This window comes from Tiliqua scincoides, chromosome 2, assembly GCF_035046505.1.
Source record: "Tiliqua scincoides isolate rTilSci1 chromosome 2, rTilSci1.hap2, whole genome shotgun sequence".
Taxonomy (NCBI): domain Eukaryota; kingdom Metazoa; phylum Chordata; class Lepidosauria; order Squamata; family Scincidae; genus Tiliqua; species Tiliqua scincoides.
The window spans coordinates 194,583,902-194,603,256 of NC_089822.1; the positions used below are offsets into that span (position 1 = coordinate 194,583,902).

Here is a 19,355-nt window from a genome sequence, read left to right on the forward strand (position 1 = left end):
TCTTATTGATTGATCTATTTATAGAGTATATAGGTTTTTTCTTTCTTTCTTGTATCATAAAATGATTGCTTTCTAAAATCCAAATTAGGTGCCCCTCAACTTTCTCCCTGCAGACCCTGACCCAGGGTCTCTTTTAAAATCCCCCCCAGCCCAGCCCATTCCATCTTCAAAACATATGCAAACATCTTGGGGCAGAATACAGTTAAGACTGTCTCTTCTGCTTGCATTTTTCTTTCTTTGCGTGCTTGCTTAGAAACTGGTATGGCCTTATAGAGCAAGAGTCTGGTTTAAGCATCCTTGCAATCCTCTTTCCACATGGAATTATGATTCATTCCATTGGCTTTAGAATCTAAGCTGTTAATAGGCTAAAAAGGATTTCTTTTTGCATTATAATTAAGCATGAATATATATTTAATATATTACACTGCTTGGACTGCTGCCACAGCAATCCTAAACTTCCCTATGCTGTAAAACAACTTGCCCCTCCCACAATCTTCCCAACTCAGGTTTTTTTTTTTTTTGAAAGCTTTCTTCCCATGGCCCACCCACCCCCATTATTCCTCAGTCTATATTTTTAAAAGTCACCCCACTTTTTAAAATAGATATTGCCACATTCTTAAATTCATGCATCACTGCATTGCTATTGCACATGGTGTGTATAGAGGAACCCTCGCTCTTGCCTTCTCAGTCATCCATCCTTTGAATTCTGCCCGCGAACTCCCTCAGGGCTTGTGCACATCTTCTCTTCGGACAATCTTGTAGATGATCCAGTAGAAAATGTTGAAGATGAGGAAAGCCATGGGGAAGCCGATCCGTGAGATCTTGTCGATCTTTTTGGCCCGCTGGATGAAAAGCTTGCGCATCTCTTCGGGAGACCTGGAAGGAGGCGACGCTGGGTTTGCTGTGTTGTTGTTGGTGGCTCCTTTGACTGAGATGCCATCCTTGGCTTGCAGGCAGGCAGGACCCATCCCATAGGCAGAAAAGTTGAACCTGCCTTCCCCAGTATCGTCCTCCTGAAATATATTGAACATAGGGCTCTACTTAAAAATAAGATATAGACAGTGCACCCTTGCTATAAGGCTCTCCTGTCATGGCTCCCATCGCCTCGGGGGACATGGATTTCCTGTGATGCCTTGCTCAAGAGGGAAAATGGTTTCTTGGGGAGATTAGCCTTATAGATGGGTGCCGCGTAACACACAGATGCAAAGCAGGGGATCTATTTACCACTGAAATGTGAATTTACCCTTGTTTCTTTCAGGAAGCCTTGTTTTCTTTTCTTTTACTTTAAGCAAATATCCCCTGTTTTGCTTCTGCCCCTCCTCCCCATCCATACCTTCTTATTCTTGGTTTGCCCAGAAGGAATGGGCTCCATGTAACTCTTATAGGAAAAGTCATTTCATGAGAGTCTCTATGGAGTTACATGGACTTTTACAATAAAGGATCATCCGTTAAAAGATACCTGCATGCATTGTGGCTTAGTGGTGAATGTCTTTTTTTTCCCCACTGGTCCTTTGGAATTTCTTTTGCCTCCTCCTTTTCTAGCAATCCTAAAGTTACTTGCTAGGGAGGAAATCCCCACTGAGATCAGTGGGACTATTTCCAAGTAAATTTCATTTCTGAAATAAGTCTATCAAACAGTGGATGCAGGTTTACACTACAGAGTTAAAAAACTGGTTTAAGAGCATCCCCACTTCTCAGGGAATTCTGGGAAAAGGTCTACATGTGTATTGTGGGTAATCGGGACTGCTTGGATCAAGCGGCACCCCAGGCAGCCCTCTCCATTTGTTCAACTCATTTGTTCAGTTTGTAATAACTTGTTTCTAATTTCATTTGGAGCCCCTTTCATGATTTTAACGCATAGTCTTTATGTATGATTTATCTCTATTATATTGGATGACAGATTCTGCCAGTAATGTGTAGTACTATAAATCTGTATTTACACCGTATAGAAAATGTTTCCTCTAATGTTGTGGAAATTCTTCATTCTTTTAATTGAAGCACCTGTCTCCCGCCACCCCCAGGAGGAGGAGGAGGAGGAGGTGGTGGTGATATGAATCTTTAACAAAATTTATGTTTAGCACCTTTGCCAAATGACGTCCCAGGATTCTTTAAGAGAAATGAATGGATGTTACTTTGTGTAAAGCTTTCATTCTTGTGTAGAACTTATACTTTAAATATGTCCCCCCAAATAGTATTGCCAAGTGCTTCACTTTGAATGCAGGCATGCCCTAAGATATGCAGCAGCTAGATGTAAATAATGGGGATTAAGGTTGTTCTTCTGCAACCTGAAAGAGGCTATGTGCAACTGAATTCTTCTGCCTTAACAGAAAAATAAAAAAGCAGATGGTTTTTTAGTTCAGAATTTAAACTAGTTGTTAAGATGCTCTAAATGCAAAGGGCCTTTAGCAATTCCACTGATCTCAGTCCTAGTTATAAGTATATAGACCTTTCCAAGTTAAGTGTTGGGGATCCGTTGGAGGAAAAAAGTGTTCCTAAAATTACAATGAGGGTCTCTATCAGTTAACCCTTCCTGATAGTTTTACTTAAAGACTGGTTACTTTAAGTAAATGCATTAAACATATTGTTGGGCTTTGTGTGTTTTAAAAGCTAAACAGCAGCCATTGTTTGGAGGGTGGGTGGGTGACAAATCAGAACCAAGGTGCATGCGGAGGGAGGCGTTAATTTTTTCCTCACAAACTGAAGCCCTGGCAAAAATTGTGCTCCCCAAAGCTGATCTTAAGTCCCAGGAGTGAAACTTCTATTGGTCGTTCTACCTCTGACACAACTTCAGTCTTTTTGGTAGAATATCTTTTAAGAATGACCCTGTTTTTCATACTGCGTGGTATGGATGAATTACACTGTCACAAGTTCACAGTCAGGAACTATGAATGGAGCTGAGAGCGCTTTGGTAAATCTGAGCAAAATCATACTGCATGAAGCTTTGGTTAATCTGGAATTTACTGCAAAGCATGTGACTTACCTACAAACCCCTTTCATTTTGGTAGTGGGAGAGGTTTGCAAACCCATACGCGTGGTCCTCACTGGTGGCAGCACCCTTCATAGTTGAAACCCCAATTATGAGGCCCCCTTTTTAAAAATCTGCTAATGATCGACTCCTCCATTAATCTTGTTCCCTTTTAAGCCCTGCACTAGCACAGTACAAGATGCTGGTTTCCAAATTTATGTTACACTTTCAGCAGCAAAAAATGGTTGGCAACCTTCAGTCTTGAAAGACTATGGTATAAGCCTACAGCACCCTGTATTCCCAAGCGGTCTCCCATCTAAGTATTAACCAGGTCTGACCCTGCTTAGCTTCCAAGATCAGATGAGCTTGGGCATGTGCAGGGTAACAATGGGATCTACAGACATGCTTTAAGTATGCTATAGGTCTTGAGTAGGATTTTTGACTTTTGTTCTTCGAACAGCAAACTCCCCCCCCCCACTCCACACCAAATCATAAACTACTTTGGAAAATCCCCTGGGTTTAAAAAGTGGGCTCTTATGTGGTATGAAGGGGGGGGGGCTGCTATTCCATAAACAGAAACCCAAAGCTCCATGGGTATCCAGCATGAGGCAGGTTGCAAAGAACTGGGTAAAAAATGGTTCCTTTCAGTCTTTGTCGTGGTTAACTGTGGTGCCTTGCAAAACTGGATAAAACTGGCAGGGTGGGGCTTCCGCATGTTTAGCCTGGCAATGATGCCATTGTCAGGCAGCAAGATTTTGTAAGATCTGGCCAGCAACGCAGCCAGATGTAAGCTTGCTAATTGGGGCAATGATGGAGGTCCAGGAGTCTCAAAAATGAAGGTGAATATCTATTGGGGGGGGGGGGAGAGGAGGAAGTCAAAACAGGAAAAGAAAAGATGGAGAGCAATCTGGAGGCTGGGATGGAGGATGGAAAACAGAGGTACAACCAGGGGAAAAGTGATGAAGAGAGCCTTGAGGCAACAAGAAGAAGGCTAGGAGAATGGGGGGGAAGGAAGAGGAGATTACGGAGAAGGTGGAACATGCTGGTTTAGTTCACAGGACTGAATACACCAGCTGGTGTGATATTTTGCGGGGGGGGGGGGAGGGGAGATAAAAAGAGCAAGTGGGGACAGGAAGGATCACAGCATAGCCCACTAAGAATGGCTGGTCTTGGTAATAGGTAATGTTCTCCACCTTGTGCAGTTGCAGGAGCTTTCAAGCTCTTGAATAAATCTGTATGCTATTTCCCCTGGGGGATTTCCATGCATGCATAATATTTGTCCTCAATTAGAACCAAGATAAAAGGAAGTCAGGAGTTCATAGAACTATTATTTCTATGAATTTGGCACTAAACTATAAAAAGATTCCAATTTTGTTTAACAGGCAGATTTAGATTATGGGGACAGGAGAAAATGTGGGTTATCAGGTTATTAAGTGGATTTCACTATTTTAATTTATGTGATAGATGAAGCATTGAAAATACCATCAAGTTAAAAGTGAAGTGGGTGAATTAAAAAGTGGGCCGGGAGATGACCTTTTTAACCTCAGGAGGACTTGGAGCTTTTGAGAAATCTACTATATTTTGCTTCTATCCAACACCTCAGAAACCCTGCTCAAGCCAGCAGGTGGCAGCAAAACAAAGCAAAAAGTATCTTGATGACTAGAAATCTGCATTCAAGCTGGATCTGCATGGCAGATGAGATGATTTATCAAACTCTATGAAACAGAAGCTTAGTTCTGGAGAGCTCAAAATTTATATGGAGAGTTTTTTGGATATTTTCATATTGGTGAAATTTATATAGGGGCATTAAAAGAAATGGCGCATTTCAGTCCTGTGAATTTGGGTGGTGGTTTTTAGACTTGCCTGGCTTCAATGGCCACTGGTTTGCCTACTGCAGGATTCTATGCAGAGAGGGAGAGCGAGGAGGAGGAGAAGTGGTGTGGGACAGCCACATTTTCATGGACAAAATCTGAAGAACTGGGCTAAGCAGAATGACAAAATATGAAGTTCTAAGGCTTGCTGACAAATTAAAAACTTATAGGAATCACCAGGTCTTAATAGCGCTCATCTGAGGGCTCTTAAAGAACCGAAATGTGACATGGCTGATCTAATAAATATACAACAGGTCCCCAAAAATGGCTTCTGTACCATAGAAGTGGAAAATAGTTAATGAAACACAGCTTTTTAAAAAGGGATCTGGGGTACCAAAGTAATTGCACGCTAGCTAGCTAAACATCTTTTTCTGGGAGAAATTGATGGAAGATAAAATAGAAGAATGAGTCTTGATGAAGAAAAATCTGTAAGGCTCTGCATAGGGATGTCTCTCGCCAAAGGCTCTTGAGTGAGCTTAGTAGTCATAGGTTAAGAGGATAGGTTCTCATATGGATCAGCAACTGGTAAAAGCAGGAAGTAGGAATAAATGGTCACTTCTCATAATTGAGGGAAGTAAGAGAAGTGGGATCCTCACAAGAATCTCTGTGGAGACCTATGCTTTTTAACTTATTCATTAATGATATGTTAGGTGTGAGCGGTGTCACAGCAAACTCAGAGGTGTTGCAGGATGTGCCTGGCAGCCTCTTCTTCTGGCTTGCTTGAGTGCCACCATCTTGGCTGGTCCATGGTTGTGTGAGGACACATGTGATTCTTGTGTGATTTTTGAGGGTGTGCTGGTTGCCAGTACTGCTGCGAATGGGTACCATGGAAGAAAGGTACTACGACCCCAGTAAGTTAGGGAACCAGTGCTGTAAGGCCTAAGAATAGCATTCTGGGTAACCAAACAGCATGCATTACCTGAGAACGGAGAGAACACCTTGTCCCCTTACCACTGACTAGCCTTATTGCCTTCTGCAGGTACAGGTGCGATGATACAGCATTGTTGCGTATTCCAACATCCTTTCTCAGCAATGTGATGTTGAGCTCATCTTGTCACAGAAAACCTGAATATGAACTCTGGATAATGGCTTGGTGAGCATTCCCACTTCCATGCCTTCTGTAGGACCACTGAGCAACTCAACAAGCCCTTCATTTTCTGCATCTCTCACGTAGTGATAACTTATGTGAATATGCTTGATGTGCTGGGTCCCTTTCTCTGACCGTGATAGCTTGATACAACTTTTGGTTGTCTTCCAAGACTTGGATGGGCTCTTCTTCCTTTATTCCCAAATCTTGCAGCAGTTGCTTGTGCCACTCAATTTCTCTGCAACTTTGTTCTGTTGCTACATATTCCGCTTCTATGGATGACTGGGTGAAACTAGAGACTGCTTGCAACCTGCTGAGCTGACAGCTCCACCTCCAAAAATAGCAAGTGTCCACTACGCTAGTAGACTTGTTATCTGTTTCATCACCTGCTGAATCTGCAACTGTGAAACCCACTAGTTTGGGATTCTTGATAATGAGTAGTTTTAACTTTAGATATGCAGTCTAGCTATCCTTTTCACTGCAACCCAGTCCCTTTTGATTGGTGAATTGGTCTTTCTGCACAGTATTCCTACTGCCTCACCTATACCTGGTCCAATTTCTTCGCTTTTTCTAGGCCTAAACTGTTGAACTTTTAAACCATCTTCTGCTTTTGGTTAAGAAGAAAATTGCTATATTCTCCTCTTTCTATTTGTATTCCAAGATAGTAACTAATGTTTCCCAATTGTGATTTCTGTCTCCTTGTTAAGATGACGCATGATCTCCTTGCTGCCATTTTCACTTTCATGCCAAAGAATCGGATCATCCACATAGGTCAGGATAAAAGTTCACCTGTTGTGTCAGTATCTTGTGTAGACACAGGGATGTGTTTTACCTTCTATAACCTTGTTTGAGAGGTAGTTGGTTCAGCTTCTTATTCCAGCTTGTGGCTGCTTGTTTCAGACCATAAATCCCTTTCTGAAGCTTGCTCACGAGATGCTTGATTTTTGCATCTTCAAATTCAGAAGGCAAATCCATGTAAATGCCTTCATTAATTTCTCCATATAAAAAGGCAGCATCTAGATGCTGAACCTTTTTCTGAATGCTGCCACACTAAGGAGTGTCCTTAAATAGTATGCTTGGCCATAGGGCAGAAGTCTCTTTGTAGTCTTGCCCTAGTTTCTGTGAGTATCTTTTGGACACCAGCCTTTCTTTGTATCACTGGATCTCTCCTTTTTCATTGTATTTGATTTTAAAGACCCATCTACATTCCATGGTTTTTTTTCCTGCCAGATGGTTATGTTGTAAGTATCCAGATTTGGTTCTTTGCAGAGACTCAAATTCTTCTTTGGGAAGAAGTCTCGGGACTGGAGGACGTCATCCTGGAGAGGAGGGAAACAATCCCCTAGGGGGGACCCCTCCTCCAGGGGATGGGCCCATATCCGAACGCACTCAGGATACTCCTTGGCGGGAGGGGGGAGGGGGCTTCTTGTAGTGGGGGATTCGATTATTAGAAACATAGAGAGGGGGGTTTGCAACGGATGTGAGGACCGCATGGTGACTTGCCTGCCTGGTGCGAAGGTTGCGGATATCACTTCTCGTCTAGACAGGCTAGTAGACAATGCTGGGGGAGAGGTAGCGGCTGTGGTGCATGTTGGCACCAACGACGTGGGCAAGTGTAGCTGGGAGGTCCTGGAGGCCAAATTTAGGCTTTTAGGCAGGAAGCTGAAAGCCAGGACCTCAAAGGTAGCGTTCTCTGAAGTGCTACCTGTTCAACGCGCAGGGCCAGCTAGGCAGGCGGAGATCAGGGGTCTCAATGCGTGGATGAGACGGTGGTGTAGGGAGGAGGGGTTTAGATTCGTTAGGCACTGGGGAATGTTTTGGGACAAGCGGGGCCTGTACAAGAGGGACGGGCTCCATTTGAACCAGAATGGAACCAGACTGCTGGCGCATAACATTAAAAAGGTGGCAGAGCAGCTTTTAAACTGATCCCTGGGGGAAGGCCGACAGGAGCTGAGGGGCATCTGGTTCGGGACTCCTCATCCCTATGGGATGAGGATGGGGAGGTTAGAGAACAACAAGACAAAGGCAGAGTAGGAGAAGATTTTGGGAAAGGTAGCGTGATGGGATGTGATAGACGGTTTGGCACAAAGAGAGGATGTGGGGACAAAGGAGCGAATAAGCAGCCCATCCTGGGGCATTCCGTGTACAAATGCTTTTATGCGAATGCCCGAAGTCTACGAGCAAAGGTGGGAGAACTGGAATGTGTGGTGACAAGGGAAAACATTGACATAGTGGGCATAACGGAAACCTGGTGGAATGCGGAGAATCAGTGGGATACCGCAATCCCAGGCTATAAACTCTACAGGAGGGACAGGCAGGGGCGTGTTGGGGGTGGGGTGGCTGTTTATGTTAAGGAAGGGATAGAATCCAGCAAAGTAGAGATTGAAGGTGGGTCTGACTCCACCGTAGAATCTCTGTGGGTTAAATTACCAGGCTTGTGCAGCGATGTAATACTGGGGGCGTGCTATCGTCCTCCAGAAGCGGTTGGCCCTCTGGATGGTGAGGGAGGGAAAGGGGAGATAAAAGGAGACTTAGAGATGGCAGAGAAATTAAATGAGTTCTTTGCATCTGTCTTCACGGCAGAAGACCTTGGGCAGATACCGCTGCCTGAACGGCCCCTCCTGACCGAGGAGTTAAGTCAGATAGAGGTTAAAAGAGAAGATGTTTCAGACCTCATTGATAAATTAAAGATCAATAAGTCACCGGGCCCTGATGGCATCCACCCAAGGGTTATTAAGGAATTGAAGAATGAAGTTGCAGATCTCTTGACTAAGGTATGCAACTTGTCCCTCAAAATGGCCACGGTGCCAGAAGATTGGAGGATAGCAAATGTCACGCCTATTTTTTAAAAGGGAAAGAGGGGGGACCCGGGAAACTATAGGCCGGTCAGCCTAACATCCATACCGGGTAAGATGATGGAATGCCTCATCAAAGATAGGATCTCAAAACACATAGACGAACAGGCCTTGCTGAGGGAGCGTCAGCATGGCTTCTGTAAGGGTAAGTCTTGCCTCACAAACCTTATAGAATTCTTTGAAAAGGTCAACAGGCATGTGGATGTGGGAGAACCCGTGGACATTATAGATCTGGACTTTCAAAAGGCGTTCGACACGGTCCCTCACCAAAGGCTACTGAAAAAACTCCACAGTCAGGGAATTAGAGGACAGGTCATCTCGTGGATTGAGAACTGGTTGGAGGCCAGGAAGCAGAGAGTGGGTGTCAATGGGCAATTTTCACAATGGAGAGAGGTGAAAAGCGGTGTGCCCCAAGGATCTGTCCTGGGACCGGTGCTTTTCAACCTCTTCATAAATGACCTGGAGACAGGGTTGAGCAGTGAAGTGGCTAAGTTTGCAGACGACACCAAACTTTTCCGAGTGGTGAAGACCAGAAGTGATTGTGAGGAGCTCCAGAAGGATCTCTCCAGACTGGCAGAATGGGCAGCAAAATGGCAGATGCGCTTCAATGTCAGTAAGTGTAAAGTCATGCACATTGGGGCAAAAAATCAAAACTTTAGATATAGGCTAATGGGTTCTGAGCTGTGTGTGACAGATCAGGAGAGAGATCTTGGGGTGGTGGTGGACAGGTCGATGAAAGTGTCGACCCAATGTGCGGCGGCAGTGAAGAATGCCAATTATATGCTTGGGATCATTAGGAAGGGTATTGAGAACAAAACGGCTAGTATTATAATGCCGTTGTACAAATCTATGGTAAGGCCACACCTGGAGTATTGTGTCCAGTTCTGGTCACCGCATCTCTAAAAGGACATAGTGGAAATGGAAAAGGTGCAAAAGAGAGCGACTAAGATGATTACGGGGCTGGGGCACCTTCCTTATGAGCAAAGGCTACGGCGTTTGGGCCTCTTCAGCCTAGAAAAGAGACGCCTGAGGGGGGACATGATTGAGACATACAAAATTATGCAGGGGATGGACAGAGTGAATAGGGAGATGCTCTTTACACTCTCACATAATACCAGAACCAGGGGACAGCCACTAAAATTGAGTGCTGGGCAGGTTAGGACAGACAAAAGAAAATATTTCTTTACTCAGCGTGTGGTCGGTCTGTGGAACTCCTTGCCACAGGATGTGGTGTTGGCGTCTAGCCTAGATGCCTTTAAAAGGGGATTGGACAAGTTTCTGGAGGAAAAATCCATTATGGGGTACAAGCCATGATGTGTATGCGCAACCTCCTGATTTTAGAAATGGGTTATGTCAGAAGGCCAGATGCAAGGGAGGACACCAGGATGAGGTCTCTTGTTATCTGGTGTGCTTCCTGGGGCATTTGGTGGGCCGCTGTGAGATACAGGAAGCTGAACTAGATGGGCCTATGGCCTGATCCAGTGGGGCTGTTCTTATGTTCTTGTGCTGCCTTTCTCCACTTTTCTCCCTTAGAGGTCGGCAGCTTCTCTACTACCTCCCATGATATAGGCTTATACTGTTGTACAAGGCAGGGCAGTCATGATGCTGGAATTGGAACAGGATGATAATCTGTCTCTGATTCTGGGCCTTGTTCTGGGTCACCATCAGTCTGCTCCAAATTTCCTTTGGCAGTTGTACCATCCTCTTGTCTGGTCAGAGACTTCCATCCTCACATTTTTATCAGGCGATGTATGGGTATGGACCACGTCTCTCCTCATTGGCAGGTGTTCTTGGCTTGATTCTACATTGTTCTGTCCATTTATTTCCATGTCTGCCCCTTCTGGTGCATGTGAAGACGCATCTTCATGAAAGTAGTCTGCCCCTAGGAAATGTTGCATGAGGCTAGTATTTAAAAATTAAATATTTTATTTAAGCAAATAAACCTTTGTGGGAAAGGATGGAAGTGGAACTTCTGGCAAGTATGTCTAGCTACTTATCATCAAGAGAAAGGGAATGACAGCAGGAGGAAGTAAGAATAGTACTCTGGGTAACCAAAGACCATAAATTACCCAAGAATAGAAAGAGAGGACACCTTGTCCCCTTACCACTATCTAGCTAGCCTAATTGCCCCTACCGGTACAGATGCAACAATACAGCATTGCTGCAAATTTGAACAAATGGCATGAGAAGATCTATCCCATTCACTTAGCTCTGGGCGATGTGAATCATTGGCAAAATGCATTTATTGCGATTAATATACTGAAAATCCTAGCAGGAAGTTGGACTGGTGAGATAGTAAGTTCCACTTACCTTTGTGGTATATGAAACCGGATTCTTGAGTATTGTAATCCCAGTCACCCATCCCACTAAAAAGCATGAATGATACTGCAGCATGTGAAGCCACACGGACAACCACAACAGGAAGCACTTCTTTTCTAGACAAAAGCCCTTGAACGGACACAGTTAACATATTTTGCTATATAGAAAGAGCAAGCTGAATGTCACCAGAGCAGCAACTGGATTGGCCTCTCTATTTCCACACTTTCCAATCAGCTCCCATCATCCCCCCCCCCCCGCACATATACCCTTATGCAGTGAGCTTTTACCCATTTTGCAGTGGACAAATGGTGATGTGTCCATTGTGGGAATGCAAAGAGCAGCATAATGTTGGAAAGGGAGATGGGTGTCTGTCACACATGGGCATATTCAGTGAAGATGTGTCAGGGATATTCCTTGGTTGTGGCTCCCTGGCACTTGCCAATGACATCATATCATATATACTTATCCCTTTCAAATGTTACAGTGCTCCCCTTATGGACACATGATGGATGTGACAAAATGTGCCTGCCAAATAAAGTAACCCCAGTATCACTTTTTCATCAGGCTGGCTTTGTACCACAGTCCTGGAATGCAGCCAGTTCAGCTGTGCTGTACAGGGTTGCGTTGACTTGTGTATTGCATACCTTGTGGTGCCGCCTCTTCCTTCTGAACCTGAGCAGCTCTTTGTGCTGCCGGGACACAAAGTTGACAGCAGCATATTCCAGCAGAGCTGAGAACACAAACAGCAAGCACACGGCCATCCAGATGTCAATGGCCTTGACGTAGGACACCTAAGGGAGAAGAGGGAATGAGGTCCTTAATTGGCTGAAGGTGCTCTTGCCTCATACGACCAGGCTAACCATGTTAGTTCCAGTTATCTGGCTGGCAAGATTCAGGTGCATCACTGCTCTTTTGAAGAAGAGACAACGCTAGCACAATATCTCATCATGTTTGATTTTCTCAGCATTCATTATATTAATTTATGTGTATTTTACAGACATTAACCTACAGCTGAGTGAGCTAGAGCCAGCTCTCACCATTACTGCAGGCTCAATACACACTAGTCTCCTATTAGTTACTAGTGTGTATTGAGCCTGCAGTAATGGTGAGAGCCCATTCCATATAATAATAACTCCTGCTAACAAGAGTGGGAAGTGAACCTAAGCTCTGAGATGCAGTTTCTAGTGGATTCCAAGATTCCCACCGGCCTGATCTTCATCCATTAGAATCAGGCATGCTCTTATAGCTTCTGTATTGCATTTGAACTTCTTCCAAGAAGCTCAGAGGAACATATATGGAGATTTATAGATGGTCTCTGGGAAGGGACTGGCCAAACTCAGACTTACTTAGTTTTGATTATTTTGTGTGTGCATTCTAGAAGAAATTTGAATTAAAGTGCCATGCAGAATGTTACTTTTCTGACAAATACTCATTTGACCTTGATTTGTGACTTTAAACAAGGACTTCACTATCAGCCCAATCCTATTCAATTCTCTGTGTGGTGACGCAGTTGCGCCAATGTGGTAGATGCCATATCCTTCAGGGGTGTCTCAGCCTCTGGAGGCCTCCTCAGGATAAAGGAACATTAGTTCCCTTGCCTTGGAGTAAGCCTGAGCTGGTCTACTGAGTCTACTTGAACCTGTGCAAGCTACATCGCTGGTGCAGTCTGCGTGGACCTGGGTCAGGGGATTGAGGCTGGGAAGGAGGATAGAATATTAACATGCGCAGCTTCTGCTGATATCACCTCCTTCCTGGTCCTGATCCACCCTCTTCCCTGCCCTGTTCTTAGTCCTCTCTGGCATGTATGGCCCCGCCTTCCTCCTATCCCCTGCACTGACTTACTCGTACTGGCAGATATCCCCCATCTGCTGCTGTGTGGACAAGGTAGCTTCTCACTTGCTGCCAGGCTGCACAAAATGGCATGTCGCATTTTGTAACAGCTGTAAAGGGCCTTACCTGTCTGGAACAAGTGCTCCGGGGGCTTAAGGCCCAAGCAGGATTGGGCCAGAATTATTTTTTTTTTCACATTTTTATACCGCCCTTCCTCCAAAGAGGTCAGGGCGCTTTGCACAGCTGCTCCTTCCCTCTTTCTTGTCCTCACAACAACCCTGTGAGGTAGGTGAGGCTGAGAGAAAGTGACTGGCCCAAAGTCACCCAGGAAGCTTTGTGGCTGAGGGGGGATTTGAACCTGGATCATCCAGGTCTAAGTCCACCTCCCAAACCACTACACCACCCTGGCTCTCAATTTTCTCTATTCTCAAATAGAATTCTATTTGTTTAGACTCCACCTTTTCTGAATCAAATTAATGTGCCATTTTAACCAAACATGTTGTGTTCTTTTCAGCTAGTCCTCTGTAAGAGGATCTTTTCCATAGGCTATCAATTGTTGATTATCAAATTATTAAACAGTTCTTGGTGGTCTCTTGGGACCATATCCTCAATGGGCCACATAGGTAATATTGTAAATTATCTTGCTAACAACCTCTGCTTTATCTTTCCAGTACTCCTGAATTTTTCCACAATTCCACCATAAATGGAGACTATTCTGGAAGATGTGTAATTCTAGCACTTATTGCCTGTTTCCCTCTTGTTTGTTTTGTTTAACTGGGGTTAAATACCAATTATAAAGGACTTTGAGATGATTCAACTCTGATTTAACATCTAGTAAAATAATCATACAGAAGCATTAAAAAAATAAAAGAAAAAAAAGGGAAATCCACAGATTAGAGATGCCAGATGAGGTTTAGGAACAACTGAGGAATGTGCCTAGTAGGTGTCCTGAAAGGTGTTAGCTGAATGTCTTCATTTCATGAGTTCAGTACTGCCTTTATTTTTAAAAAAGGATACTTTACCTTGGGCAATGATGCTCGGGAACCAGAGCTTTGTGTGGTCATAGTGAGCACAGTAGTGATACCTAGACCAACTCTGGCAGGTGCAGCATCCATATTGATCCAGAAGGAGATCCAGGAGAGAATTACAATCAGCAGGCTGGGAATGTACATCTGGATCAGGTAGTAGCCCATCTGTCGCTCCAGATGGAAACGGGCTTCTATGCAGGTGAACTTGCCTAGTAATGATATTAAATTCCATGAAAAAAACTTAGCCTCAAGCAGATCTCCTGGGGGCAAGGTAGGCTCTAGGCATGAAGTATTTGTAAGCAATGAGTTCCCAATGTGATTTATATTTCCTGCCTAGGAATAGACAAGTGTCTAATTGTCTAGGAACAGACAAACTCAGAGCTGCTTTACACATAATGCATTCTCGACACGGATATAAAGGGCTAAGAGCACAATCCTATGCTTGTCTACTCAGAAGTAAGTCCCATTGCATTCAATAGGGCTTACTCTCAGGAAAGTGTGGATAGGATTGGGCTCTAAGGCTGCAATCCTAACCACACTTTCCTGAGAGTAAGCCCCATTGAACAAAATAGGACTTACTTCTGAGTAGACCTGGTTAGGATTGTGCCCTAAGATGTCTATCATCCATGGGCTAAGGTCTCAATGTGCTTATTATAGCATATGCATGAGTATGTTTGATATGTCATTCTCTTTATAAGAACTGCTTTATAAAATATGTGGAGTCAGAATTCTGATCTCGTGCTTATTTCTACAGATACAGGATTAACCAATACCCCCCATTACTGACCTGTATTGTAATGCTTAGTACAGTAGCGCAAGTCTTTTTCTTCCTTTAGGATGAACTGAGGCAGGGTTAACCCATCAGCAACTTGCACGGCTCCTTTTTCTTGCCACTCAAATATCAGATCGTTCATTGTGTAGCCAACTGTGGACAACAGGGGAATAGACAAAACCCTTGAGGCCTGATCGTCATGTACACTAAATGCAAATGCTGGCGGGTCTCTCTAGTCCAATGCCAAGAACAGTCCTGAGCTGCCTGATGGGAGTTTCTGGTTTACGCATCATATGTTCACATGGAGTGGAAAAGGATGTTGAGGCGAGAGCATTACCAATTGAAATGATGGGAATGGTCAAAACAATGTCATTTTAAATGGCCCCTCACACAGTGCCTAGTTTCAAATGCTGCTATCCGGATTTTGATGATTTACTTTCTTTTTCCCTTCTGGCAGGATTGCAATTGCGATCTCGCTCTCAATTCCCCCTCCACAATGTCTGGTAGAACTCAGCCTTGTGTTGTGTTATAATAACATTCTGTAATTCCTGGATGCCACCACTAGTAGTTAATGATGCAAAACAGGAGTGGGGAAATGTGCAATGTCATGACATGAGATATGTTCAACTGGATGTTCAGTTGAGGCGAAACGAGGCACATGGCAGCAATTTTTGCACATGGCCATGTATTTATTGTAATGTCTACTTTCACAGAATCCTGGAATTCATAGTTTGGCTCTCAGGTGGACTACCTCCTGATTTTAGAAATGGGCTATGTCAGAATGCCAGATGTAAGGGAGGGCACCAGAATGAGGTCCCTTGTTATCTGGTGTGCTCCCTGGGGCATTTGGTGGGCCGCTGTGAGATACAGGAAGCTGGACTAGATGGGCCTATGGCCTGATCCAGTGGGGCTGTTCTTATGTTCTTATATTCTTAGATTAGGGTGTCAAACATAAAGCCCACAGGCTGAATTTGGCTTCCAGAAGCTCTTTATCCAACCCCCCCCCCCACGATAATTGGGCTGTCCCAGCACTGCCCTTTCAGCAGTGCTTCGTCTGCTGAAGCTCTGGGAGGGAGAAATGGAAGGAGGCCTTAGAAGGCAAGGAAAAGGTAAAGGGCGCTGAGAGAGGGAGATGCTGCTGAGCTCCTGGGAGAGCCCAATTATCACAAGGGCTGCCTTTTCAGCAGTGCCACTTCTGCCGAGGTGTCAGTTTGCAGAGCACCTCTCAACTGCTGAACTGCGAAGTGACACCTTGGCAGAAGCAGCTGTGCTCAAAGAGCGGCCCCTGTGTTGATTGGGCTCTCCTATATCTAGAAAATATGATCAAGATCTGCACATTTTCTCTTCTGTCATTTGCAGCCAATGAGTTTCTATGTGAGAACCAAGTTCTTATTTCTGACCATCATCTGCTTGATGACATCATTTCCTGCTTAATGACGGCACTTCTGGTCCTCAGCAGGCTCCATGAAAGCTATTGGGTCCACAATATGAAACAAGTTTGACATTCCTGGACTAGATTGCGGAGAAAGAGAGAGGTCAAGGACTGATAGTGAGTAATTGCATCCCACAGTCGTCTTCAGACAAGGGATTTTTCAAGTCCCAGAATATTCTCCAAGGAGAATCTGTTGAAGGAAGCTAAATTTAAGCTGCCCTGTTTGAACACTGGCAGAGAGTGTGATCAGAGAAGCATGAAAACTTGCACATGACACACAGTCTGTTCTGATGCTTCATCTCTTCCTCCTTCCCTCAGGATTCTCTTTCATAATTGGAGGACTGAGCTGAACAAGATGATGCAGCAGGGTGCTTGTATGAGTGTGTGTGTGAGAGAGAGTGAAGGACAGCGGCTATTTTTAGAGGGGAACCCTTCAAGACTCACAGCTTTCTAACTGCATGATGCATGTCTGGACGTCCATGGGGAAGTTCTTCAGATCCATGGGGCAAGCCAGTGTCAAGGTGATTCTGCAAAGTGAATAGAGACAGGATGGTTTGAGACATTTCTGACTGATGCCACAAACAACTTATTTTCAAGCAGGATATTGCCAGCCTGAGGCATGTATAGGTTCAGCTTCAAGCCTTTGGATGAAGGACAGCACCACTCTCTGGTAGAAATACTGGGCATTTACTCCCTCTCTACCATGACTGCTTAATATGTTGGTTCCCCTATAAACATATCTATGTGTGCAAAACTAGCACATCCATGAGAAGGCTCAGTTAGAACCCTCACCTTGACATGTTAGTTTTGTATGCTGTCCTCATAGCATTCAAACATTTGCCTACCCCTCTGCTAGACGTTTGGTGAGCTAAAGTTAGGAGAAAATACATCACAGAGAGCATGTAAGCTTGCCTCTCAGCTATAAGGCAAAGAAAAAATAGCCACTATGCTCCATATTAAGAGAAACTGTCTAGAGCAAACTATGGCAATCCATCTAGACCTGTTTTCCAGAAAAAGAGGATTTCTGGGCAATTACAGCTCAGACAGAGGCCCAATCTAAATGTGCCTTGCTTTGGACTGAAGCTCTCGGCAAACAAAATGGCTAATACAATTCACTAAGGGATGCTGGATGAGGAAACTGGGCAAAGTCCCTTTAGACCAGTGATTTTCAACCTTTTTCATCTCACGGCACACGGACAAGGCATGAAAATTGTCAAGGCACATCATCAGTTTTTTTTACCATTGGCAAGGCATGTCGCACTGACAGCAGGGACTCTCATCCCCTAGTGGCCTTACTAACAAATGATCCTCCCCCAAATTCCCATGGCACACCAGTGTGCCATGGCACAGTGGTTGAAAATGGCTGCTTTAGACAATACACTACACCCACAACCCTGGAATCATCCTTATTAAAAAAAACACACACACACAAATAATGAAGAGAAGAATAGATACTCTAGCAAGAACTGTTATTTTTCCTTGCTAAATTATTCCACCGTTCCCCTCCCCAACCTACATGAGTGTTGCCTCTTTGTATGCACCGCCAACAGCAGAAGTATGAACACATGTCTCTCACCTTTCAGAGCAGAACAATAAATGGTAGGTCACCTTTGGTGGCAGTTGTTTTATTACCTACCTATTGTTAGCTGGAAAGCATTTCAAACAGCTGTGTGAATTAAAGCCTTAGGTTCCCAAAGACCTGGTCTACGTGCTTTGATTACTGCTGTGCTGTCTGGTGTCTGCTGTGTGAACTGAAACCACCTCCTGTTTTTTGTCTGCATCACAACACTGGCTGTTTATTTTCTGTTCCTCTGCACCAGCATGACACCTGCGACATGAACTGGGTGTCCCAGTGGGATGTGCCCCTTTGCATTTTGGGATTGCACTGCCCGGCTTCAGTGAGCTGGAGTTTGCAAACATAGCACAGAGTTCACAGAAAGATGTCTTTAGAATCTATTGTTAGTTGTTAGTGCTTTTCTCTCTCGCATTAGCCTGCATTTAACAAGAAAATAGCATGTTCTTAATTGCATTCTTGAGGGAGAAAGGGAGGTTTGGAGGTGGCTGGAATAATTTCTTTCCAAATTAAAATGGGTGCAGTTATTTCAGTTCACATAACATTAATCTATACTCAAATGACCCAGAAATTACCATGTTGAGAAATGGTGGGGGAAAGGCCAGATAAAACTGGTTCTACTATGTGATTTATCCTTGCAAAATAATTTTCTTTCTCCTAACAGCAAAGCGAGTTAGAACACCCTACAAACTATAATATCCCAGTGTGCAGTAAACCCCCTTACCCATTAAACTGTGCCAGATTTTCAAAGAATGGTTGTAGTTTTGGGTAGATGTAGGCAGACGTCAGTATTGTATAGTCATCCTCCTGGTCTAGGGTTGACAATTCTGACAGAAGTTATTCCTGGGGATTTCTTTTTCCAGCATGACGTAATGCAATTAAACCAAGAACACCCTGTTAAAATCTCCTGGATTGCTTTTTGTAGTCACATGGGGGCTGATGCTAATTCCTGGAGATTACAGGTCAATCCTGGAGAGGATTGACAACCCTATTGTAGTCCATTAAAGTGTTTTAAATTCCAAAGCAAGAGCACATACTCATGACTTCTCAACAGTTTGCAGATAACTAATCTATGCTGAATCCTGAATATGTGCTTTTGCTTAAGAACTTAAGAACAAAAAGTGCCTTGCTGGTTGAGACTTGGTTCCACCTAGTTCAGTGTTGAGGTTCAGGTTCAGGTTACACCTAGTTCAGTGTAGTTTAGGAGAATCGTAGCAGGCACTAGATCAGGGGTCTCTAAACTTTTCAGTACAAGGGCCACATCGTATATTGTACGATGTGTTGTCATGGGCTGAAAAAAAAATCAGTTGAATGAATGAATGAAATTTAAATGAATGAATAAGTTCTACTTTGATCTCTTTTTAAAATAATCAGCATGATATGATTCAGAACAAAAGAGAAATGTAACAATTACCAAGAAACAATGCTGTGCTTAAACTGTGAAATGATATAGAATGAGTAAAAATGTCAAAAATTAGCAAGTACTCTGACCAAAAAAAAAAAAGTTGCTGCAGGCCAGATAAAATCTTGTGGTGGGCTGGATGTGGCCCCTGGGCCATAGTTTGGAGACCCCTGTGCTAGATGATCCAACAACAGACCTCACTCTTCTTCCCACTTTTAGTT

General features: G+C 44.0%; 1 protein-coding gene across 1 annotated transcript in view; it reads right to left on the reverse strand.

Moving 5' to 3' along the window:
* Nucleotides 1-722: 722 nt before the first annotated feature.
* GLRA1 (glycine receptor alpha 1) overlaps nucleotides 723-19,355 on the reverse strand; it is a 92,029-nt gene continuing 73,396 nt past the window's right edge. Inside the window, exons 5-9 of the mRNA XM_066615924.1 lie at nucleotides 16,604-16,686; nucleotides 14,743-14,880; nucleotides 13,950-14,164; nucleotides 11,742-11,888; nucleotides 723-1,037 (exon numbers count right to left, since the gene is read on the reverse strand). Of these exons, the coding sequence (XP_066472021.1) occupies nucleotides 723-1,037; nucleotides 11,742-11,888; nucleotides 13,950-14,164; nucleotides 14,743-14,880; nucleotides 16,604-16,686 (898 nt within the window). The remainder of the gene's footprint in view (nucleotides 1,038-11,741; nucleotides 11,889-13,949; nucleotides 14,165-14,742; nucleotides 14,881-16,603; nucleotides 16,687-19,355) is intronic.